The sequence below is a fragment of the Xiphophorus couchianus genome, chromosome 11 (assembly GCF_001444195.1).
Source record: "Xiphophorus couchianus chromosome 11, X_couchianus-1.0, whole genome shotgun sequence".
NCBI classification, from domain to species: Eukaryota; Metazoa; Chordata; class Actinopteri; order Cyprinodontiformes; family Poeciliidae; genus Xiphophorus; species Xiphophorus couchianus.
In genome coordinates, this window is record NC_040238.1 from 19,786,579 (window position 1) to 19,808,718 (window position 22,140).

The 22,140-nt window shown below is 38.4% G+C and overlaps 1 protein-coding gene across 4 annotated transcripts in view; it reads right to left on the reverse strand.

The window, feature by feature from the left end:
• Nucleotides 1–22,140, reverse strand: part of LOC114153558 (connector enhancer of kinase suppressor of ras 2-like) — a 40,405-nt gene that overhangs the window by 14,309 nt on the left and 3,956 nt on the right. Inside the window, exons 2-10 of one of the 4 annotated variants that reach the window (XM_028032179.1) lie at nt 18,523–18,686; nt 15,373–15,575; nt 13,665–13,752; nt 11,002–11,043; nt 10,791–10,910; nt 7,939–7,998; nt 7,477–7,545; nt 3,243–3,389; nt 1,175–1,308 (exon numbers count right to left, since the gene is read on the reverse strand). In XM_028032179.1, the coding sequence (XP_027887980.1) occupies nt 1,175–1,308; nt 3,243–3,389; nt 7,477–7,545; nt 7,939–7,998; nt 10,791–10,910; nt 11,002–11,043; nt 13,665–13,752; nt 15,373–15,575; nt 18,523–18,686 (1,027 nt within the window). Of the gene's footprint in view, nt 1–1,174; nt 1,309–3,242; nt 3,390–7,476; nt 7,546–7,938; nt 7,999–10,790; nt 10,911–11,001; nt 11,044–13,664; nt 13,771–15,372; nt 15,576–18,522; nt 18,687–22,140 lie in introns of all 4 variants that reach the window. The other 3 variants (XM_028032177.1, XM_028032180.1, XM_028032178.1) reach the window with 3 other exon arrangements.

The window sequence follows — 22,140 nt, forward strand, 5'->3', positions numbered from 1 at the left end:
TGCCCAGGGGAGCCACCGGGCTTTGACTGCTCGTTAATTCTGTTTGTGCTTTAGTAATTGGACGCTCTCATCGGAAGCACCCTCCCTCATACCGGTGGCAAGTATTTCATAACTGCATTTCACTACGGCAAATTTTAAACGATCAGTTGTCACAGCGGGAACAAAATGTCCCCAAGGTGGGCAGAAATTTATGCAAAAACATCCGGTGGCAGACAGATTTCTTTTGGTTCAGAAAACAATCAAAATGCAAATTTTCAAAGTGGCAAAAGGTGAAAATGGTCAGAGCATCTCAAAGAAAGTGAAAATGTTTACATTCTTAATGATTCTTGTGTGCAAAGATTAAACCGACTCCTTTAAGATGAAGCATCACAAAACTTTTTCTGTAAAGATGTAACAAGGTGATGGGTTTTTCAGGTTCTTTTCTCATTCGGTTTCTTTTTTTCTTGCCATTCCCACAGGCGTTTGGCTTTATTAACCAGCTACTAAACAGAAATAACAATTATTTAGTTCTTTTATTGGCTTTGGTTGCAAATTAGAGACCTCAAATACTCTGTAGAGTTCTTATTAAAGATATTCATACACATTTTATTTAATTCAACCAAGAAGTTTATTCTGATAAAAAATTAATCAGATGTTTCCTCAAATATATTTTTAACTTATAGTTGAATTAAAAAAAAAAAGCATGTCAAAAACAGTTTTTACCTTTCTCATTAATATCTGGAAAACCGTTTCTTGGCTGTACAGCAACCAAATACTGACCAGATTCTTACTGGACTGTTTAAAAATATTCAGATTACTTCCAGTCAGGAGAAACATTTTGGCAAAACATGAGAAAACAGCTTTTAATTTAAATCTGTCTGTGGATATGAATTTTCTTATGCCTCGCTGAAAAGGATCGCAACAGAAATCTGTATTCCTCCTCATGTTTTCCTGTTTTGTTTGTTATTGTTTGCACTGTAGTAAAGTTCTGTGCTGCTTTTCTTCCAATTTTTTCCGCCTGTTGTGATTTCTTTGTTACTTTAACAAAAAAAAATTGTCAGCGAGGGGCAGGGAGGAAAGCTGTGTTTGTGTTACTACAAATTAAAATCAACACCACAATGTTTGACTCGGAAACACTGAACCTTGAATTTTGTACGGCCAGTGCAGTAATTGATTGATTCTTTCGCATGCTTACCTGGGGGTGTAAGGCTCCGCTGGAGGAGGCGGGATGTACAGATCCTGCAGGGCGCAGCTACTTCGCCTGGAGGGAGTGCTTAATGTGCTGGTGGGCGTAGCGACGCTGCTGCTGGGACTCTGAGGGAAGATAGGCTGTGTGTGAGAGGGGGTGTGTGTGTGTGTGATTGTGTGGGCGTGTGTGGGCGTGGGTGTGTGAGAGAGAGAGGACGTGTTTAAATATGTGCAAAAGACAGAGAGACAGGCGGACAGAGAGGAAAAACAGACAGAGACAGTTACAGAAAATGACACAATGAAAATGTGGACCTCACAACAGCTGAGTAAGTCTGTGACTGTTCACTTTAGTCAGACAGTGAGGCGGGGGAGCTCAGCTGTGAAATGAGCAGAGGATGTTTGCAGAGCTCCACTTTAAACTGGTTCACCGAAAGAGGCAGTTTGGAGAGCAGCCTAGTCATCGCTCTCATGGCTACAGGTTAAACAGTCTGGTTAGTACTGTTACTGAACTTTAAATTAATAGACCATATCTATTTTTTTAGTTTGTTTTTGTTACTATACCTTTATTTTTTTTTATCAATGCGATAAAACAATCTGCAGATTGGTTAACTTAAAGAGCATAAATTCTGCACAGTTACTAAAATAGACTTCCAAACATACAACCACATCTAGAAGTATTGGAAGTGAGCAAAATATTGTAATTTAAGTTAACAAAATAAACAGCGGTGTTCTTTATTGAGCCCCTTTTTAGTTGTGTATCGTTCCTGCTCCCAAGAAGAAGAATTCAGAATCAAGACGAATTCAGCTAAAAAAGTATTAAGATTTTAGTGTTTCAATTTCAGTTTTGCAAGAAAAAAAACATCTAGTTCTGAACAAATGAGTTTTTGGTAGATTAGTATTAAAATTTGCAGACTGTTAGAGTGTTTAAAAGATTTTTAATGAGAATAAAGTTGTTTCTTTTGTCTTTCTAACAATCCTAATTTTAAGTTCTCCCATAAAAAAAGCAAACAAAACTTTTTCTGTAAAACTACTGTAATTCTGCTGTGGTTTTTGGTGTTGGTGTGCAACTTCAGTATTAATAGTGGTACCTTCAGTCCAACTTTCTGGATCAACTCCTCAAAAATAAGGAGTCAAAATGTTTCGTTTTCACATGAATTCAGATGTATATATGAATATATTTGATTTTGAATATGATACATCTTTTTACTAAAGCTACAAAATACATTTTTTGTCACTTCCAAACAACATATCCTTTTTATTTAACTATTTTTAAAAAAAGAAGATATCCCATTGCTCAAACTGAGCTACCATGGTATGCATCTTAATCTATCATTAATGATCTGTTCTGTTATAAAGCTGAGATAAAAATTTCTGTTTTTGCAATAGAAGGAAACCCAGCCGATTAACTTCTACACTTTAGTCCTGTTTAATCTCTGACAGACTTTATTTTTTTCTCACTTCTGTCTTTAATGCTGCCAGCAGGAGGAGAAAAAAATCAATTTTGGAGGAAAAGAGGAGAGAGGACATTAAGAGGGAGGAGGCAGAGAACGGCTGTACTTTGTGGCCTCAGGGGAGAGAAAACATTTTCTCTGGAAAGCGACACAAAGAAAGCCTGGACCACTTTAATGCTCATTCCTCTCTTTTCCACCCATTCTGGTGCTGGCACACTGTCCTAATAATCTAACTAGATTGGCTGAAGTAGGACAACAGATGCCACTTAGGGATGAAATGATGACATCTAAATGAGTGATGCCGCAGCACTCAACTAATTAGTCACAAGTATAAATTTAGCAACAACAATCGGTTTTGTTCATGCTTTGTGAGTGTTAAATATAGCACATACCTGTATGAAAGAGTGCAATTCTAATATCTAAAATGATCCCCAAGGCAAACACTATGGGGTTTTCCTGCACGACTTTTGTCTCTCCTGTTCCCATAATCCCCTCCTTGTTTTCTAATTTGTGCCTTTTAGAGGTAACTCTTATTTTAAGGACAAATAAGATGGATGCACAGAAATAAGCACACATAAACGACAGAGATAATCTCACAGGACTGAGTCAAAGCCGTCGTTGTACCTGCAGAGCTAATGGTTTCCATCTCATGTTTTTGAGCAGAGCCGGAGTGGATGTGAGCGTGCTCTGTGGGCGTTTCTTCAGTGTTAGGGTGACACCTGCAGGGTCCCCACGCAGCAGGTTCACCAGGTTCTTCAGCTGCCAGCCCACCTAGCAAACAAGAATAGCCTTGAAACGCACCGGCATCGGCGTGTGTCAGATTTATCCATATTTGAATCTAGTCAGCCAATTAGTGGAAGGGATTTAATTCAGTTTAAAGATGTTAAAATGCCTTGAAGAAGTACTCATAACGCTTGACACAAACTTCTGCCTATTTTAGATGGACTTCATGGTGACAGATCAACACAAAGTAACATACTTGTGAAGTGTAAGGAAAATTACGGATTATTTTTATATAGTCATCAATTTAAATTTGTACATTGACTAAATACTTTATCTGCAATGACAAATGCAACTGTTTTTTGTGGTATGTCTCTACCAGCTTTTAAGATCCAGACAGAAAAAATCTCAGAATCTGACATTCTCAAATGGATTTATGTCAGTACTTTGACTAGGCCGTATTAGCAGAAGACTATATTTTGATCCACACAATTTCACTGTCATTCTTTCAAGTCTTTTGCGGCCTCTAACCTTTTTTCCTCAAGGATTGCCCTGTACTTTTACTTCTTCCATCATCTCAACATGAGGAAGAAAGCGAGTCTCCAAAGAATTGATTCAATGAATGGATCATAAACAGATCCATGCTAACTTACCATTAGACAATTTTGTAATTAGGCAATTACTGAAAACAAATGATGATTTTTACCAAACAGTGAAAAATGTATATTTCATTTTCCTTCCACTTTGAAAGTATGGTACTTTGTCTGTAACATTAAATCTCACCAAAGTAGCTGAAATATGTAGTAAAATGTGGTAAAGTTAACAGGTGTGAAAACGTTTTCATGTTTGAAAGTCTAATCCATTGACTTGGAAGGAAGCCATTTTGTTTTACATGCTTCTGTATTTTTAATAGTACTTTTTGGGTTCTTATGCTTAAGACATGCAGAAGGACGTAGTAATCTTTAAGCTCCATGTAGATTTTGATGTCAAAACGGAAATTAAAGACCTAACCAGTCCGCCTTGTCCTCTACAGTGGTTTTGTCTCCTGCTGTGTGATGCTAGCAGCTGCATGCCTAGTTGCAAGTCGTCTTTAAGCGGTACCTAATAATATTTAGTACAACTGAAAGACCCTGCCCAGACAAACACTCCCTGCTGCTGAACTAAATATGCCAGGTCCAGTTTGGGGAGAGAAATCTTCACCTGCTGGATGCCTGCGCTAAATCTATATTTCAAACTAGCCTGAGATACCAAACAATTTTCAGGCTCTGACCTGGAGATCACTGTGTTTCTCTGAAAGTCATTTTTTATCTCGACATTTGTTCCAGAGAGTGCATTATAAAGCATAAGTAAAGCAGACTTCTTTTACTTCTACTGTTTGTTTTGTTATACCTCTAAAGAAATTAGACTATAATTTGGGGGGGTTTGTTTGGTTCGATTCCTTGACAGTGTTTTTATTATCCACTGTGAGAATCTTCTTTAAATGCTATATTTTGGTTGTATTGCTTTTCTCATGTTTCCAGGCTTGATTCTGTGGTTTGAATTTTAGAAAATATCAGCTTCCCTCTGAACAGATTTCTCAGACATTCCTCATAATTCTGTTGTTATAAAGTTTATTTTAATATTCATTTATATCAGCCAGTTGTGCCAGAATGTATTGATAAAACCAATTAAATTGTCAAAATATCAATAGATAGCTGTTCCTCTAGGATTTTGTGATTGCTTTGGTGGGTTTTTTTTTAATCAAAATTACAGATTTTGTGATGCCAATTTAGAAATGTTTGTAAAACATTGTTACAATTTGGAAACTGTAATCTATACAACCTACCTTTGTGAGAATTTGAGTTTTCTTTGTGTTTATTTAGGTTTCCTGTGTCTTCTTCTTCTTATGTTGCGTTTTATGGCAGTTTACACACTTTGCGCATTACCGCCATCAACTGGACGGAGATTTAACTTGAGAAATTATTTTTTATACATCTTCAAATCTAGTTTCTGTGTCTATTGAGTCTTCTTGTTGTCCTGTCTACCCCTTGATTGTTCCCAGCTGTGTCTCGTTTCCCTGATTACCCACTGTGCACTTAATCCCACCTGTGTGCCTTGTCTGGTCTTTGTCTTGTCTGCTGTAAAGTCCGTAGTCTATGTGATTGCTACCAGTTTTGAACTAATAGCCTTCTGCTCATTTGTGCTGCCTGGATCATTGTACTGATTCATCATTAAGTTCATAATTTCTCATCACTACCTGGGCCCACTGCGTCTGCCTCACCACTCTACAACCACTATTCATGACAATCTTAGATGTTTTTCTGTTTTAATAGATTATCAGTTGGCATGAAGCTAACAGCTAAAAACACTGACAGGTTAAAAAACTAAATATTGTTTGGATACTTCTGTTGATTCTTGATGGTAATGAGGATCTAACACCTCTCTCTTCTGAACCTTTAGATGCTTTGAATGTCTGTATGCCTCAGTGACATAAAAGAGTCCTGACACCCAAATCGGTGCTGCTTCTCTCCACGTTCTTAATAAGAATATTATTGTCAGCTCATCCACTGTATTCAGTGGATGAGCTGACTGAAATGAGCAGCTGTGGAATTATTACATATCTTGCTGTTGCACACACAGGCAGCAATTATTTTTTTCACGAAAGGGGCTATATTTAAACTCTGCACTGCAGGAGGGCTTTTTCATTCACAAATAAACCTGGTACACTTCATCACGAGGCACTTCTTACAGTCATGTCAAAGGACACATTCAGAAAAGATTAGGCAAAGTTACAGCAAGAGGACGAACAAGGCATTTTTACTTGTAACGGCTCAGTTTCTCTAATTACCTGAGTAATTCATAAAACCTTGATTAACTCTGTCATTTTTAATATAATAAATTCAACTTCTACATATCCTCTTCTGACCAAGTAATGTATAATTCTATGTTTTCCTCAGGAAATGACTCAGATGCCAGAGAACTCAGTGTTTCTCCTATGTCGAATCCAGGAAAGAACATTTCTAAAGCATGTTGTTCTCCTTCCTGTGTTTGTCTTTTACTTTGCACGGTTGCGTGCAGCAAAGGGGGAGGGGGTGCAGTTTATGTCATCACTCTAAGGTGTATCACAAGTAAGCCGAGACATTTCACTGTTATGTAAATTAGTTGCGTGGGCGGACTGAGAGTTGCTTAAGAAGAAACACCACTAAGCACGTTGGCTTGAACACTGGATTTTTCCACCTTACTGTGTTTTATTGCAATTTTATGGGACAGACCAAAGAAAAGTGTGAAAATGACACATGGGTTTCTGTATGTGAGAGGTTATAAAGGTCATTTAGTATTTTATACGTATTAGTCCACGATTGCCCCGTTTGCAGTTCAATCTTTCCATAAAACCCTAAAGAGCTTGATTTGTAACTTTAAAGTTACCCACCAGCTCAGACAGTTAAGTGCTATATCACATGAATTCCTAATAATATATATTAAAATGGGGCGTGCCGTGGTGGCGTAGCAGTTAGCGCGACCCGTATTTGGAGGCCTTGAGGCCTTGAGTCCTTGATGCGGCCGTCGCGGGTTTGACTCCCGGACCCAACGACATTTGCCGCATGTCTTCCCTCCTCTCCTTCCCCGTTTCCTGTCAGCCCACTGTCATATAAAGGACACTAGAGCCCACAAAAGACCCCCTGGAGGGGTAAAATATATATATATATATATATATATATATATATATATATATATATATATATTAGAATATGGAAAAGTTCAAGGTCTATGAATGCTCTTGTAAAGTGTTGTCTATTGGATATTGCAAAGTAATCTGTAATGGGCAATGTAGCAAGCAAAACAAATCCAAGCAGTTCACTTGTGAATGCCCTCAAAGTCTAATTACAAAAGACCCAATAATCATCAAATGACTTGATAGCAGCGCTTCAACCCCTATGGATACAAAGTCGTTAATAGAAGGACTGTAAAGACACAGCCAGCAGAGATGATTGCTTTATGGTTCAACTCATAAATGGTGTGCAGATTGAAAAAATAATATATTTTTTAATATAATCAGTCCTCCATACTGATTATATGCAAGAAAAATTCAGATTGAAAAAGAAAATTCTGCAAATTCAAACAGGAGACAGGAAAATAATATAAACCAGCCAGGACTTACAACTGTCTGATGATTGACCTGAATGACTTCGTCTCCAGCATGGATCTTCTTACAACGATCAGCCAGAGACTGATGAGGAGACAGAGGTCATTGTTGCTGTATGCAGAACCACACACGACTTATTTAAAATAACAACAAAATAAAATCCTTCACTATTAGTTCATAACAGCAGAAAATGTTTACTTTACTCGACCAATTACGGATCATATTCTTTGTCAGAAATGCCAATCAGGGAAGTAATAACAGCTTCATAATAATCAAAACTACTGCAAAGACAAATCACAAAAAACTACAACCATTTTGGTCAAATCAGGCTCCGCCTCCAACCTGACTCGATTTCAGAAGAGCAATTCTTATCCGGAGAAGGCGGAGTTAAAAAAGGCACATTTAAGTCTGCACATCCACTACATGTGTACCAACAATGAAATGGACAAAGGTAAAAACAAAGAGGCGAGTACTCACTCCTTCTGTCGTCCCGGTGATCACGTGTAAGCCGTCATATGTTGATTTGATGTACATACCCTGAAAGAATATAGCACCAATATGGATTAATGGACCAATATGGATTAATGGACATATGAAAACCATAGCAACTCAAAATAATGTGTAGCCTCACGGATATCTGCATAACAGTGGAGCAATTTGTACTTGTGAATTTGAAATAATCTGCCTGATGTGCAAAGACAAACACGAAAGATTATCAATCTGCAAAAATACTGTTTGCAAAAGTGCTGAAACTCCAAGCTTTTACGAAGGAAAGTGGCAAGAACAGATTAAGAAACAAACATAGGCGCAGAGAAGCAGCATGCCAGGCTTCAAGATGAGTGGAAGAGATTTGTTTTTTAGGCCACTTGGCCCGCTGTTGTGTTCAGGGTTCACTGAATGGATGAGAGAACTTTCATGCCCAGTCCCGGCATTTGTGTGGGGGGCAGGGCTTTTATTGTGGCCCCGAGCAGGGAGCTTGTGTCTGAGTGTAGGTCAATGCAAAGATAAAGTCCAACAAACTGCTCATGGCTACGCAGTGGAAGAACGGATTTTTTTTTTCTTTTTTTTTTTTTTTTTTTACTGTTTTGCTAAATAATTACCCACAATAAAGACAAACATGTTTGCCAAGTGTTGCAGCTGCAGTACACACACTGTAGCTGTGTAATTTAAAAGCGCCCAACATGCTGGGTTTTGTTTTTGTTTCATATTAACAGATTATTCACGTGCCCATCAGCGGAGCAAAACCCAGTTTTGGAGCCACTACAGTGAGCAGCATCGGACACTGGACAGTAAAGCGTTTCTAACTGACCTCAATATTTCAACCTACACTTTTCTCCTGTCTGAAACCCCAGGCTGCAGAGGAACAAGCAAACCAGTAAAGCTACGTTTCTGCAAGTTTAAAAAATGGTTTCCATGATTCAAACCAACTAGAAGATATGTTTAAATTTCAAAAACAAATTTATTTTACAAATTTAAAAATGTCTCTTCCCTTTTTGGAGGAAATAACCAACAGATTGAGACATTTCTTTGCTTGAGAATAGCTAATAAAGAATAACTAGCTTGTTTTTTTGTATTCAGTAATGTCTATGTATTATTTTTGGTTTTTACATAAAAGGGTAATAAAGAAATAAGATAGAGTTAGTACTGTTGTTCAGAAAGGGAATACCTTCACTGAGTCAGATACACACTGAAAGACAATCATGCTAAATTTGAATCAAAGCAAAAAGATATTGCTGAGAGTCAAGCTGTTACTATATTTATAATTAGTAAATATGATCATCCAGCATTGATTGTAGTCTGTTTGTTGTACTTTACATTGTTTTGAAGTCTTTTCCTGAGTCTGTTACACCAACCTAGAAAACAATTCAACACAACTTTACATATTAAAGGGATTATTATGTCAAAGCATTTATTGTATAGTAGTTATTATCTTACCCGCAGTACAGTAGATAACACTCTTGGTGTCTTCATTTAGTTTAAATCCAGACTAGTTGGTCCCATAAGGTGAAGAATCTCCAAGAAAAACTAGGACCACAGCAGCTTCCTACACTCTTAAAACAATTTAAATCTCAACACAATCATTGCGGTTTCTGCAAACTTTCCTTATGTTTAAACTGCTGTCACATTTGCTCTAGGTGGTTATTTAGCCAGGCATGTTTATTTTTGATGCACTGACTCCTATCTATAATTTCCTATTCAAAGCCATATATTTATTTTTAAATAACTGTCTAATGTAAGCTATATAAAACAACCTTAACATAAACAACTATGGTGTTTTTGAGTCTGGAGCTGTTTTAGGATGACAGCAGTCTGCTCTGGTATTGAACCCTCAACCCCATAATGCCCACCCCGTCACTCTGACGAGATAATCTGGATACTAAAAGAAGGAGTTATCTACTGCAGGTCAAATATGAACATCTAAAAAACCTTTTAACAAACCAGAACAGAAATGTTAAATTATCCTCTAAAGCTCAATCCATGTCTATTTCCATACAAGCTGATGGAATAATGTTTGAGCAGATGCATGGTGAAAAACCTGGCGTATATATTTACGGATTGTTTCATGATTTGGGATGTGTGTGTCTCCTTGGTTGTGACCACAAGAACAAATTCACAGACTCAGAGCTCAAGGTGCTAACCTTGATTTTTGCCTGTTTCTGAGCTATGCAGTTTATTTTGCGTAACCTTCCTATTTGCAGACTGTTAAGACAGTTGCTGCTGTCTGCAAGCTGCACTTCTGCAGAGGTAAGTTGCAAAAAACAAACAAACAAAAAAAAAGCTTGCGTATTAACTTGCTGTAAGAGTACCGAAGCTGAAATCAACCCACTCTGCCTCACTGCATGACTTATGTTTGCTAGTGAACCCCCCCACAATTCATTTCAGTGGGGGAGGGGATTCAGTACCCCTCCACTAATCATTTAAAACAAATGCATCCACTTGAACGCAGCTTGACAGCGGCATTAGTCTGCTGACCGGCTAATTGTTAGTCCTTCTGTGGCGCTCGCTGTTTATTCGAAAAAAATCCCTGAAGCCAGACGAATCAGTAGACAGGGTAGAGTGGACATGACTGACATCTGGATCCTTTTGGTCACATTGGTTCATTTCTATATTTAACATGACAGCACAGAAGATGATTACTAGCCTCTAGAAGGGTTCTTCAGAAAACCGAGGGTATTTCGCAAACATTGGTAAAAATGCTCTTGCACTGCTTGTTACAACCTCAGCCTAGTTTTTTTTAAACCTTGATAAATTCAAAGCATGAAAGGTTGAAGTTGGTGTGGAAATATAACATTACATGCAGTTTTATGTGTTTTCCAGGTGAGTCTTACCAAGCCTTCGGTGGACTTTATGTTGGCCAGCTGCACCACCTCCAAGTGTGCGGACTGAGACACCATGGGGTCCGAGGACAGGGAGATAATCTGGTCACACACTTCGGACAGTGTTTTACACTGAGGGCGACAGATGAGGGACGGACGCATTCTTTAAATCCACGTAAGGTGACTTCACGTTCAGTGCAGCGGGACAAAGTTAGAAACTCACCACATGCAGGATCTTGTTTTCAGTTTCGTACACAGAGCAGTCCTGGGGAATATTCAGAGAAGAAAAAAAATCTGTTACCTCAAGAGAATTAGACTAAAATGGAGTTATTGGCCTTTCTGCTGTAGGTGGATATAAGAAGAAATTGAGCAGCTTGGCACCTACACCATAACCCCCCTCCCCAACCAACCCTCCCACACAGGCATGCACAAACACCAAACAAATGAGTCACCAATGCGGAGGCAGGTCTCTCTCTTGCTCTCTGCTAGCCTTCCTCTCTATCAGTCTTCGGCTCCATCTAATTTGGCCTCTTTAACTCCCTTCGCCCCTCCTTTCAATTTGTTCTATCGCTTTAATTTTTCTCCAGATAAACATAATCCTCCACAGAGACAACGTTAAAAGCCATTAACTGTCACTTCTCTCATTAGTCACCAAGACAGAGATGAGTGACGGCCATCTTTCACCATCCGTGAGCAGAAGCAGTGACAGAAATAACCGAATGTAGAGCCTTCAAATTTATTTCCTCTCTGTGAACCCTTTCCAATAATATGACATTGGAGCTACAAACCTAGATGTGTTTTCTTGTGATACATCAACACAAATAAGTACATAAAGTGGAGGAAAAATGCCTTCAACATTCCTGAAAATGTGAAAAGTATGATGTGCGTTTTTTATTCAGCACCAACTTAAGATGTTGTAGAACCAACTTGGATCTTTACAGTCTTTAGCAAAACAGCTCTAAGTCAGGCAGATCAGGTAGGGATCAGGTAGCTTTAGAAGCACCTATCTAAAGCTTTGTCACACATTATTTGGTTTAAACTTTTGGCTATTCTACATTTACATATGTTTGGAAACCATTTTCTTGCCCAACTGGAAGGTGGACCTTCACTTCAGTCTCAAGTTTTATGCAGATTTTCTTCAAGTATCGCCTCATATACAGTACAGACCAAAGGTTTAGACACACAGTTGTGTCCAAACGTTTGGTCTGTATTGTACATCTACATCTATCACCTCTAAGTACCTTTCCTGCCCATAGTGATGGCACAGAATAATACAGCCACCACCATGTTTCACTGTGTGTTCAAGGTGATGAGCAGCCACACACAGTCAGTAACCCAAAACCACCTTTATAATTGGAGTTTTCTTTATATACATTATTCACTCTAACACAATGCTTGTTTGGATATTATCATTCATTTGGAAACATTGAAATACATTAGCTCTAAATGTGGTGCGTGTGTGGGGGTGTGTGTGCAAAGCTTCCCCCAGAAAACTTGCTAAGCCCGGTGGTTGGGTACTAGAGCAGTCATTCGTCCAGCGGCCCGTCGAGTAAAAAAGGTTTTAAGTTGACAGGAAATTTGAAAATATCACTTGATATTATCACTGTGATAATATCAAGTGTTATTGAAATTTGAAATAACACTTGATATTATCACAGTGATAATATCAAGTGTTATTGAAAGATTGGAAAATGAATACCTGAACACCAACTATAAAGCCTTAAAAAATGCAAACATTTTACATAGACTTAAATAAGTAAGCAATGATTAGCCTGGTGGGGGTACAAGTAAAGCCTGGTTGCCCACCAGGCTTATAAAACACTGGGGGAAACCCTGGTCTGTGTGTGTTTCTTGTTCTGCTGTGGAGGGGAGTTCCTTAGACTGAGGGCTGAAACCATGGAGGACAAAAAGATGGACTACGGTGCTGATTGGGTGATGCCATACAGAGCTCCACCGAGAGGGAGAACCATTGAGTCAGTTATTAAAGTTTTGTATAAGTTCTTTTGTGATTTGCTAATTTGGTTAACTTTATATTTAGCTAATAGTTATTTAAGGACATCCTTCAACAAATTATGTGTTTAGTACCTTTTTGTTAGTTACATTTTTAAGTAGATGCTCTGCTTCTCCCCTCCCAAGTGTCTGCTGTGATCAGCAAGTATTTAAGTCCCTTTTTTTGTTGTTGTGTGCTAAGTCGGTCTATTTTTGTTTTAACAGTAAACTTGATTTATTTTAAATCCCAATTATGACTTGAGTTTAGTTTCTTCTTTTGACATATTTAGGTGCTCTGTATTAATTGTTTGAGTTTGTTATTTTGGGGAAATAAACCCCCTTAAAAAACAAACTAACACTGTATCCTCATGCCTAACTGGCTCTGTCACTTTCTGTCTTATACGGTCAGAGCTGCTTCTTCTGCATACTTGCTTTGTCCCAACAGCAAACAGGACGTCTGAACAAAAAGTCATTGTACACAATTATTGACATTTGAGAAAAAACATGACAGTAATCAGGCTTTTATACTTGCCTGGACAATGTATTTTCCTATATAATCAGTACCTGAATAAAGTTGATAGTACAGTATTAGTAAGTCTCTGACAATAAATAAAGATCTTAAATCTTTGGGTCTTCTTTTTATAATTTAAATTAAAAGTCTAAAAGCAGTAAATTGTTTATATTGAGCTTTTACCCCTGCTTAACTACACCGCTTTTTCAAAAAGATAGGATAATTGTTTTCAACTTTGTATATTGGACATAATAAATAGCTAAATACACTAAAAAAGGCAGGAATAGGTCCTACGGCTTCATTTCGCTCGAAGTGTAATATGTGGGTCAAGTTGCGCCGAGGGCATGAGACGTACATCATGATGTGATGCTGCACAGTTTATTCACCTGCTGCACAATCGTGGTGAGTTCGAGACATAGCTGGATCACATTGTTTCTGGTCACAGAGTAATCCGCCACTGCAGCAAACGGTGACCTGAAAAAGAAAGAGCACCTGAAATGAACCATTAGACCGTTCTTCATCACAGATTGAATCACTGCTAATATGGTGGAGACTCAACGATGCTCACAACGGTGGAAGAAACGGCCTTGCTATCAACAAATATCCACAAAATGAGTAAATATATAGAAATTCTCCAGTTTCTATGCTTTTAGACCAAAACATTTGCATAGGATTTGAAAGCTAAATCAGTTTTCTGCATTTATTCTGTCTAATTTTGTCCACAATTATGCATGTGCACATGGAGAAACAAGACATGAAGCCACATAAAAACAGAGTTGTTCAGGTTTTTTTGTGTCAACCTGCTGGCTGAATTGACTAATGTCAGATCTTCCTGTCAGCTGATATGTCATGGATATGATAGAACAACATTTACAAAAAAAATAATTCAATCCCTTTCACAAAAAGGTTCAAAAATGGCCCAGGTGTTAGAGTTAAAACACCCAAACGACTCAAGAATAATTTAATTAGTAAAATAAAACTGATATAAAAAATGTTTTTCTTCAAATTAAAATCCTACTTTCAATGACTTCTGCAGTCTAAAAGTTATTCGCACCTCGAAACAGAGTTCTCCATAAGAGCACACATTTCCAAATCAGGTGACCTGAGACCCACGTATTGGATCTTAAATACTTGTACTGTAGATGGTTTCATTGCTTGTTACAAATAACAAGCAATTTCTAAATAACAAGAGCTGTTTATATTGGACAATACAAGCAAATATGTAGAAACTGTTCACATTTTTTATGCGAACATAAAGAAATATATTATTTTAGATAAGACCCTGAGAATGAAGCAGCTGCTGAAAAGAACAACATGCCTACAGTAAAGCATGGTGGTAGCTTGATGATGCCCTGGGGATGCTATTCTTAGAAGTGCTGCGGGTCCAACACACCTGAATCAAGTCGCTGAATTATCTCCTCAGCATGTAGACAAATTCTCCTGCTAATGACCTGATTATTTGATTCAGGTGTGTTGCAGCAGAACCAGATCTAAAAGTTGTCAGACACAAAAACGTCCCTGAGGTTTGGACTTTGGCTGGAGTAAAGGCTTGCAGCAAACAAAACCCAGAAATATTAAGTAAGGAACTGAAGGCATTTCCCCATGAGGGGTTGGCCAAGATTTCTGAAGAATGATGCCAAAAGTTGGGTATGCAGTCACGTATGCAGCAGGTCATAAAAGCAAAAGGGGGCTTGCTTAGCGGAAATGCTAAGAATGCTTGTCAGGGTTTGGGTGAATAATGTACAGACTTCAGTTGTCAATATAAAGGCTGGTTTGGTTTTTAGAGAATACTTGTAATCTTAATTGTGCTAAATTATTTCAATTATTGTTGGCGCATTTATTTAAAACAGTAGCTGCTATAGACTGTTTATTGTGCCAGTAAATGTAATTTGCAATTGGGGTTGAATAATTTTAGGAGAATCTAAATGTGCAGAAACACCTGACTGTAGTTTTGCTTTCTAAATCTTGTCTTTTACGTTTAGCAAAAGCATAATGTCTTTAAATATCAGTACAGATCTTATGTTTCACAGTGGGTGGGTGGGTGGATGGATGGATGGATAACTTTATCCAGCAGCATCATTTTGCAAACCTCACCTGTCCAGCCATGCCAGCAGGCTCTTGGCAGCAGCGATCAGGTCCACCACAGAGGTGAGGAAGTCGTTGGGCAGCTTGTGAGTGGCTCTGCCATCGTAATGGCCGCTGCGCCGCCGGCCCGTGATGAAGTTCTGCAGGTTTTTCGCAGACGCGCTGAGCTTGTGAGAAAGCGTCTTCAAGTTCTCGGTCTCCAAACCGTAATTCTAGAGGAGAGAGGGGTGGGTAAAATCTCTGTGTTTGACCAGTTTGTCAGAGTTTGTTTCACCGATGATGACGCATTCCGGCAATATTTTTTTCACACATCAGACTCAAACTTATTGTCACCCTGACACAACTCTATAAAAGCCATAGGGGGAGCGGGTCCCCAAGAATAACGCTGCAGAAATGAAAAAGCAATCTAACCCAGCTGTCGCTTTGATTGTGTACAGCTCATTTTTGGTGCAAATTGCACGTGCAAGAACTGTGGAGTCTCTCCTGTCAGGGTTTCTTAGGATGAGAGGGGACAGCAGGAGGGCTGCTAATCATATTTAATACAGGAGAGCCTGACAGACTTAAAACTAAATCCCAGTTACGTAAGGGGCTTTGGAGCCGATGCGTGCCCCCCTCCCGGCAGGGATGAAGGATGAGAGGAGTTCACATTCTGATAGCATCTACGACCTCAGCCCACTAAATCTGCATCCAGTTTCTCCACTGATCTCTGGGATTATCTCACACCGATGTGCATTTCTTTTACTCTACCCAACAGCCAAATTCATAATTCATATGTCATCTCATCAATAAATGTGTGTTTTATCCTGCAGAATTTGCAAAAGAAAGAAAATGGAAATGCACTGCTTGGAGTAATTACAGTTTTCATATTTCTTAGTACTTTAAAATGCAAATTTACAAACATATACTTTTGAAAGCAGATATATACATATGACCTTTCCTCACTGTTTAATATTAAATTAGACATTTCCTGTTTACGTCAGTTGGGGTTACCAATATGACGTCTATTTGCTAAATACCAGAATAATGACAAAATATAAATATTTTTAAAACATTCTTCAATTTGGGAAGTTAACATACATTTCCTAACTGATAAAATTACATAATAAAGTTTATTTATGTACAGTGTTTTGGATATCTCTCTCCAAGCTTCTCATAGAGGTTTGCAGGACGTTTGGCCCATTCCTTCTGACAGGTCTGCTGTAACTGAGTCATGTCTGATGGCTGATTCGCTAACACAAACCTTTTCCGCTCTGCCAAAATGTTTTCATCAATAATAAGCTCCTTAAAAGTAACTTCCGGGCGTAGATCTTGCTTTTAAACATACTGGTAAAATCTTCTTTAGGGTTGGGATAAGGGCCAGTCCAGAAGCTTAAAGTTAGTCTAAAATCTGTCCATCTAAAATCTGTTCTGATGTGTGTTTGGGAGTTTGAAGCATCTGACCCAAACTGGTGAACAGGAAGCTGGTCGGGATGTTTCAGAACAAGAGTGAGGGCGACCTCTAATTGTTTCATTTCAATCTCAAATCAACAGCTAAATGGTTGAAACTTGGACACAAATGGATGTTCCAACAGGACAAAGGCACAAAAAACATAGAAGTGGTTCAATGGCCTCCCGAAAGCCCAACTTTCATCTTCAGAAAATGAACAGACTTCACTAAAAGGTTAAAACCATGCCTGGAAACCAACCAGTTTTAATGAGGTCAAATATTCAGTCTAAGCTTGTTGATGGCTGCACAATGTGTGTGGCTTCTCCATGACTTGGTTATGTGACATTTTTCCAACTGTCACTAGGGGGTGTGTGCACATAATTTACACAGTTTTTGAGAAAATCCTCCATAAATTCAAACAATCTCAGCTAGTTCTAGTATTTAAAATTCACTGAAGTTGCCTGTTGTATAATCATTCCAGCCTGAACCAAACAGTGCGTGTTTACAAACTAATTTTACTGCACAAAATGCTACATTTATGGTCCTCATTTAATTTGTTGCTCCTCTTCTGAGCAGAATACTGTTTTATGATTTTATTTCTTGTTATTACTGATGTAATCCCACCAGTATCATTTAAACAGTAACAAAGAAAGCTCAAGGAAGGAGTTAGGGTTATGAGTCGGATACATTCTCACACTATAGCAGCTCATTAGTCAAATCAGCAGAGCGACGGTGTTTCATGCTGACACACAACAAACGTCTGTATCTCTGACAGTAAGTAAGTGCATAAACTACTTCAAAATGAGCCAGTAAAGGATGACAGCACTGATGACAACAGAAATATCTACCTGCTTTAAGAAAACATTCTGTTTGGATTGATAACTTTATCTCATGGGACATTTTTAAACTGGAACCCAAAGCGGTTTCACATTTCTAACATCTTAGGACTTAAAGTGGCAATTCAGCTGCTTTGATTGGTCAAATCAAATTCTAATACCTGCAGCACTAGCTTTACCCTCAGTGCACAAATGGATACAAGGAAGTGTATTTACTGGAGTTGCATCCAGTAAATACAACAACCTCCACCTGAGCAATCCTGTAAGACACAAAAGTAAATTTAGCCCATTTAAGAATATGGAGATAACAAAGCCAGACTGTAATGGCCACACGTTTTGGACCAATGTGAAATAAGATGTGACTTCTTCTCAGAAGGATTAACAGAGTTAAGGGACTTTTTGAACCAAAAGTAAAGCTTTCCCTTTTATTAGTCCTTTCAGTTGATGCTGCCACCACTGTGTTTCAAGCCAGGGATGTTATGCTTAGGGAGGATATTCAGTGTTTTCCACCCAATAAAGCATTTTGCAGGTAGGTCAAGAAGTTAACCTGATCTCACTTGACCAGACCAGCTGCTTCCCAAGTTTACAGTGTCCTCTATACATAAATAGCAAGCATAAAGTAGGACATATTGGATCAACAATGGCTTCTAATTGCCTCTGTTCCATAAAGGCCAGAGTATGTGGAGTTCCCAGCGGCCTTCATAAGAGTTACTAAACAATGTGGAAAAGTTCAAAGCGTAGAAAAGCTTTTGCAGGACACAATATTTTCTTATGTTTCTATTGATCTTACAACAAATAAACTAGTTTTCCTATTTCGTGATTCACAGAGACACACATTATTTGTTTGAAAGCTCAATCTGTGACTCAAAGGCAGCAGCAGTGAAGCCTTGGACTCACCAGTGCACACAGTAAGTCCACAGCTTCCAGTATGAGCTCCTGGTGGCCGATCCTGGACACGCCCAGATCCTCCAGCTCCTGGTGGGTGATGCGTAGCAGCTGGTCTCCCCCTACTTTCTCCTTCTCAAAAGTCTTGATGTACTGCTGCAGGCAGTCGTCCAGGCCTGAGACGACAAAACACAGTTGAGTCCGATTTTGTGAATTCTTGCGAAATCTGCTTTTACTTTCTACATGCTAAGTGGGCTCGACGTTGCCTTCCATATTCCAGAATATGCAATGTGAATCTGTTATTCGTGTGAACACAGGTCGCGTTCTGCCGCATTCAAGCATGATAACAGTCTGTGTGACACAAGAAACGTGACACATTTCCCCCTCCACAACATTATTCCAGCTACATTTTCAGCTCCGAGCCTGAAAAGAAGCGTTTAATTTAACAGGGTTATGAGTTTGCGCGCGACTTGTTTTACATGTTTTAGCACCGCAGCAGGTGTGAAATCCTTGTGGAAGAAATACTTGATGAAAGGCAGCAAACTAAAAGAAACTGAACACTCATTTGTACCGACGGCTTGTGCTTTACATCTGAAATTGCAAAGAATTCATCCTTCTATTTTGTTCACGCAATAAACAGGTTGATAAGGAACTCAATCTATTGCTATTGCATCACAGAAAACCTTCAAAATCGTTTCTCAGGCAAGATTAAGAATCTCTGGCGCAGAAGTCAACACAATTGCATTCTGATGGGACACTTATGGAGCGCTTAGGCTTTGACTGCAGTTTTATGGCTCACGCTGCTATAAAAATGCAAAATCTAAAGCAACCAAATTCACTGGACTTTCTTGAAAAGAATCAAAGGCAGTTGTTATTTGCCCTGTAAATTATTTTGGTTTTGACTATATTCCCTCTTTTTCCTGTGAATTGGATTTTCGACTAAAGCAGCTTTTTTATTTTAAGCAGAACAGATCGAGACACTTTTATTTAGTTTATGTCTTAAATAAGGCATAGCGTCATAACCTTCATTTCTATGTAAGTATTTGGATGCATAAATGTTTATAGAGCTCAAAATAAATTACCTTTTGAAATAGATTTTGTTTTTCTTCCTTAGTTACTCTTCTGAGAAATTGAGTCAATTTCTTAATCATAAGATAATTTATTTATTTGAAGGACATTTAATAATCTGATTCTTATTTTTTTAATCCCTGCTTTTTTATATTTGTAATAAGAATTATGTTGTAGTAGATTAATAAAGAGCTCCACATGTTTCTCTTCAGCAATACCTTTTAGTTTAAAATGTAGCTAAAATACTGCAGATCAAATAATGCAAATAAATGAAACTTAATATAATCCTTTGGCATGGGGATAAATAATGATCCAAGCATTTGAATGCCTTGTGTTTTATCATAGCTGTATATTGTGTGGGGTTTTTTTTCTATTACTAGCACACAAATTAGCTCATATTGAAGAGCATAAAAACCCCAGCTTACTAGGATACGTGTTTTATATTTCAAAGTACCACTCACAATATTTTGGCATGCTAACGTCTCATTTCTACTCTGCAACGGAGCCAATGGAGTGTCTATTGTTCTATATCTATGGATCATATTGTCTGGGAATATCTAGTGACCCCGTTTCCTTCGGGTGTAACTATAATGTGACACAGGAGTCATTCTTCAGAAGGGGAGAGACAGAAGAACATAAACATTCAAGTAAGGACAATGTTGATCATATGTCTGGCTTGAAGTAAATTTCCCCAATGTACAGTTAGATTAACACTAAAACCGTTTAAAAAGTCCAAGAAAGATTCATTGTAAGATTGTTCTACAGGAAGGAAATGTTAATTTATTCTATTGCTTTTCACTTGAATGCTTTTCACGCAGCCTTTACCAATACTGTGTGGGACTAGAGAGTGTCTGCTTTCTACCTCATTGGCTTTCGTTTTTAGCAGTCCAGACAGGGAAGTCAGCTTTTGTATAGCTTATGTAGCGACTTTCTCTTATTTTCCCTCCCCCATACACGTGCAACTCCCCCCCCATCTCATCTCTCTGCTGTGGTGGACGAATCATTCACATGGGACTTGGAGCAGACTTGATCAAGCGTTCAAGATGGGTTCAGCTAGCAGCTAATTGTGTGTGTGTGTGTGTGTGTGTGTGTGTGTGTGTGTGGTGTGTGAGGGAAAGGCTATAGAGAGCTCAACACTTTAAGGCTTTACTAATCAATCTCTATAACTGTGACGGTGAAATATGCAACCAATCTCTCTGTATTCTCCTATTAAATAAATTATGCTAAATATTTGATAGCTTGGCGTAGAACTATGTTGGTGGGTGTAGGAGGCTAATAATGACAATCAAATGTAGCATGAACCAACCTTTGAACTTTGACTTTTGGCTTTCTTGCCCACTTCAAATGACCTGCTAGATTTATGTGTGTGGGCATCTATGCCAGTCAAACAAATCGTCTGTCTAAATGTTAAGCTAATCTCTCAAAATAATGAAGTCTTCTGGCAGTTTCAAACGGTTCTTGTATCATTTTGTTTATACGCTGAGCTCCTGCATGCTGTAAACCCTTTTTAAGTTTTGGAATAACTTACACATCCATTTTTATGAGTTGCATGCTTTAATTTTGAACATACAAGTGAAAATAAATAAAATGTGTGTTTTTATACAAGGACCTGCGACTCCTTTTGATTTGACAATTTTGGCCCACATGAAAAATAGTTTGAAATATAGATAACTTTTTTTTTTCCATTGGTTTTAGGTGTGATATTTCCCCCTTTAATCTTCTAAACTTATAGTTCCTGCATTCATTTGAAAAGAAATCTCTAAAAAAAATTAAGCAATCTCTTCTTCTTCCTTTGAAGTTTTATTTAAACTCTCTGAAAAGGTCATCTTCAGCTGAAAGTGATCCAACTTATTTGATTTTTAGATTTAATTTGTCACAGACACTGAAATCCTGATTAGTCGCTACATATTAAACACAGATATTTTTCCTATTCTGTTTGGCATTTAGTCCACATTTAAACAGGACACCATTCATTGAATGCACATGATAGTTTCCGCCACATCGGTTTTCCTGCCCATTACATGTATGGGTCAGATTATTAAGCACCTAGAGGAGAAATTAAAAGCACAGTGCCGACATGCGCTGATCTCCGTTATGGATAATCCACTTTTAATGACCGGGGGGAAAAGCAATTCGAAACAGATATATGACAATTTGAGTGGCTGAGTCAGACAATTGGGTGAGGGGGAACACAAGAGGAGGAAAATCAAAGTGGTTCCCTTTGTTAATAGGGAAGGTTTGACAATGTTCAGACTGTGAGCTTGAATTTGGTCTCCAGCATTAAAAAAAGGCTGCAGAAGATGCTGCTCACATTGAGAACAAACTTGGAGGGAATCGTTTTGTGTATCGTTTCTCTTTAACGTTGAGTGTTTAAACAGCTCCATCACAGCTGGGAACAAAGCGCCTCGCTCAAACAAAGCTGACGGCAGACGGGAGTGGGGCTGTGGGAAGGTCACGGGGTCCCCCCCTTCTCTGGCCTCCTGTGACATCACGGGGCACAAAGAAATAAAGGAACCTGGGAATCCTGAAAACAGAACAGTGCCAGTCGCTAGGGCTCGAGGA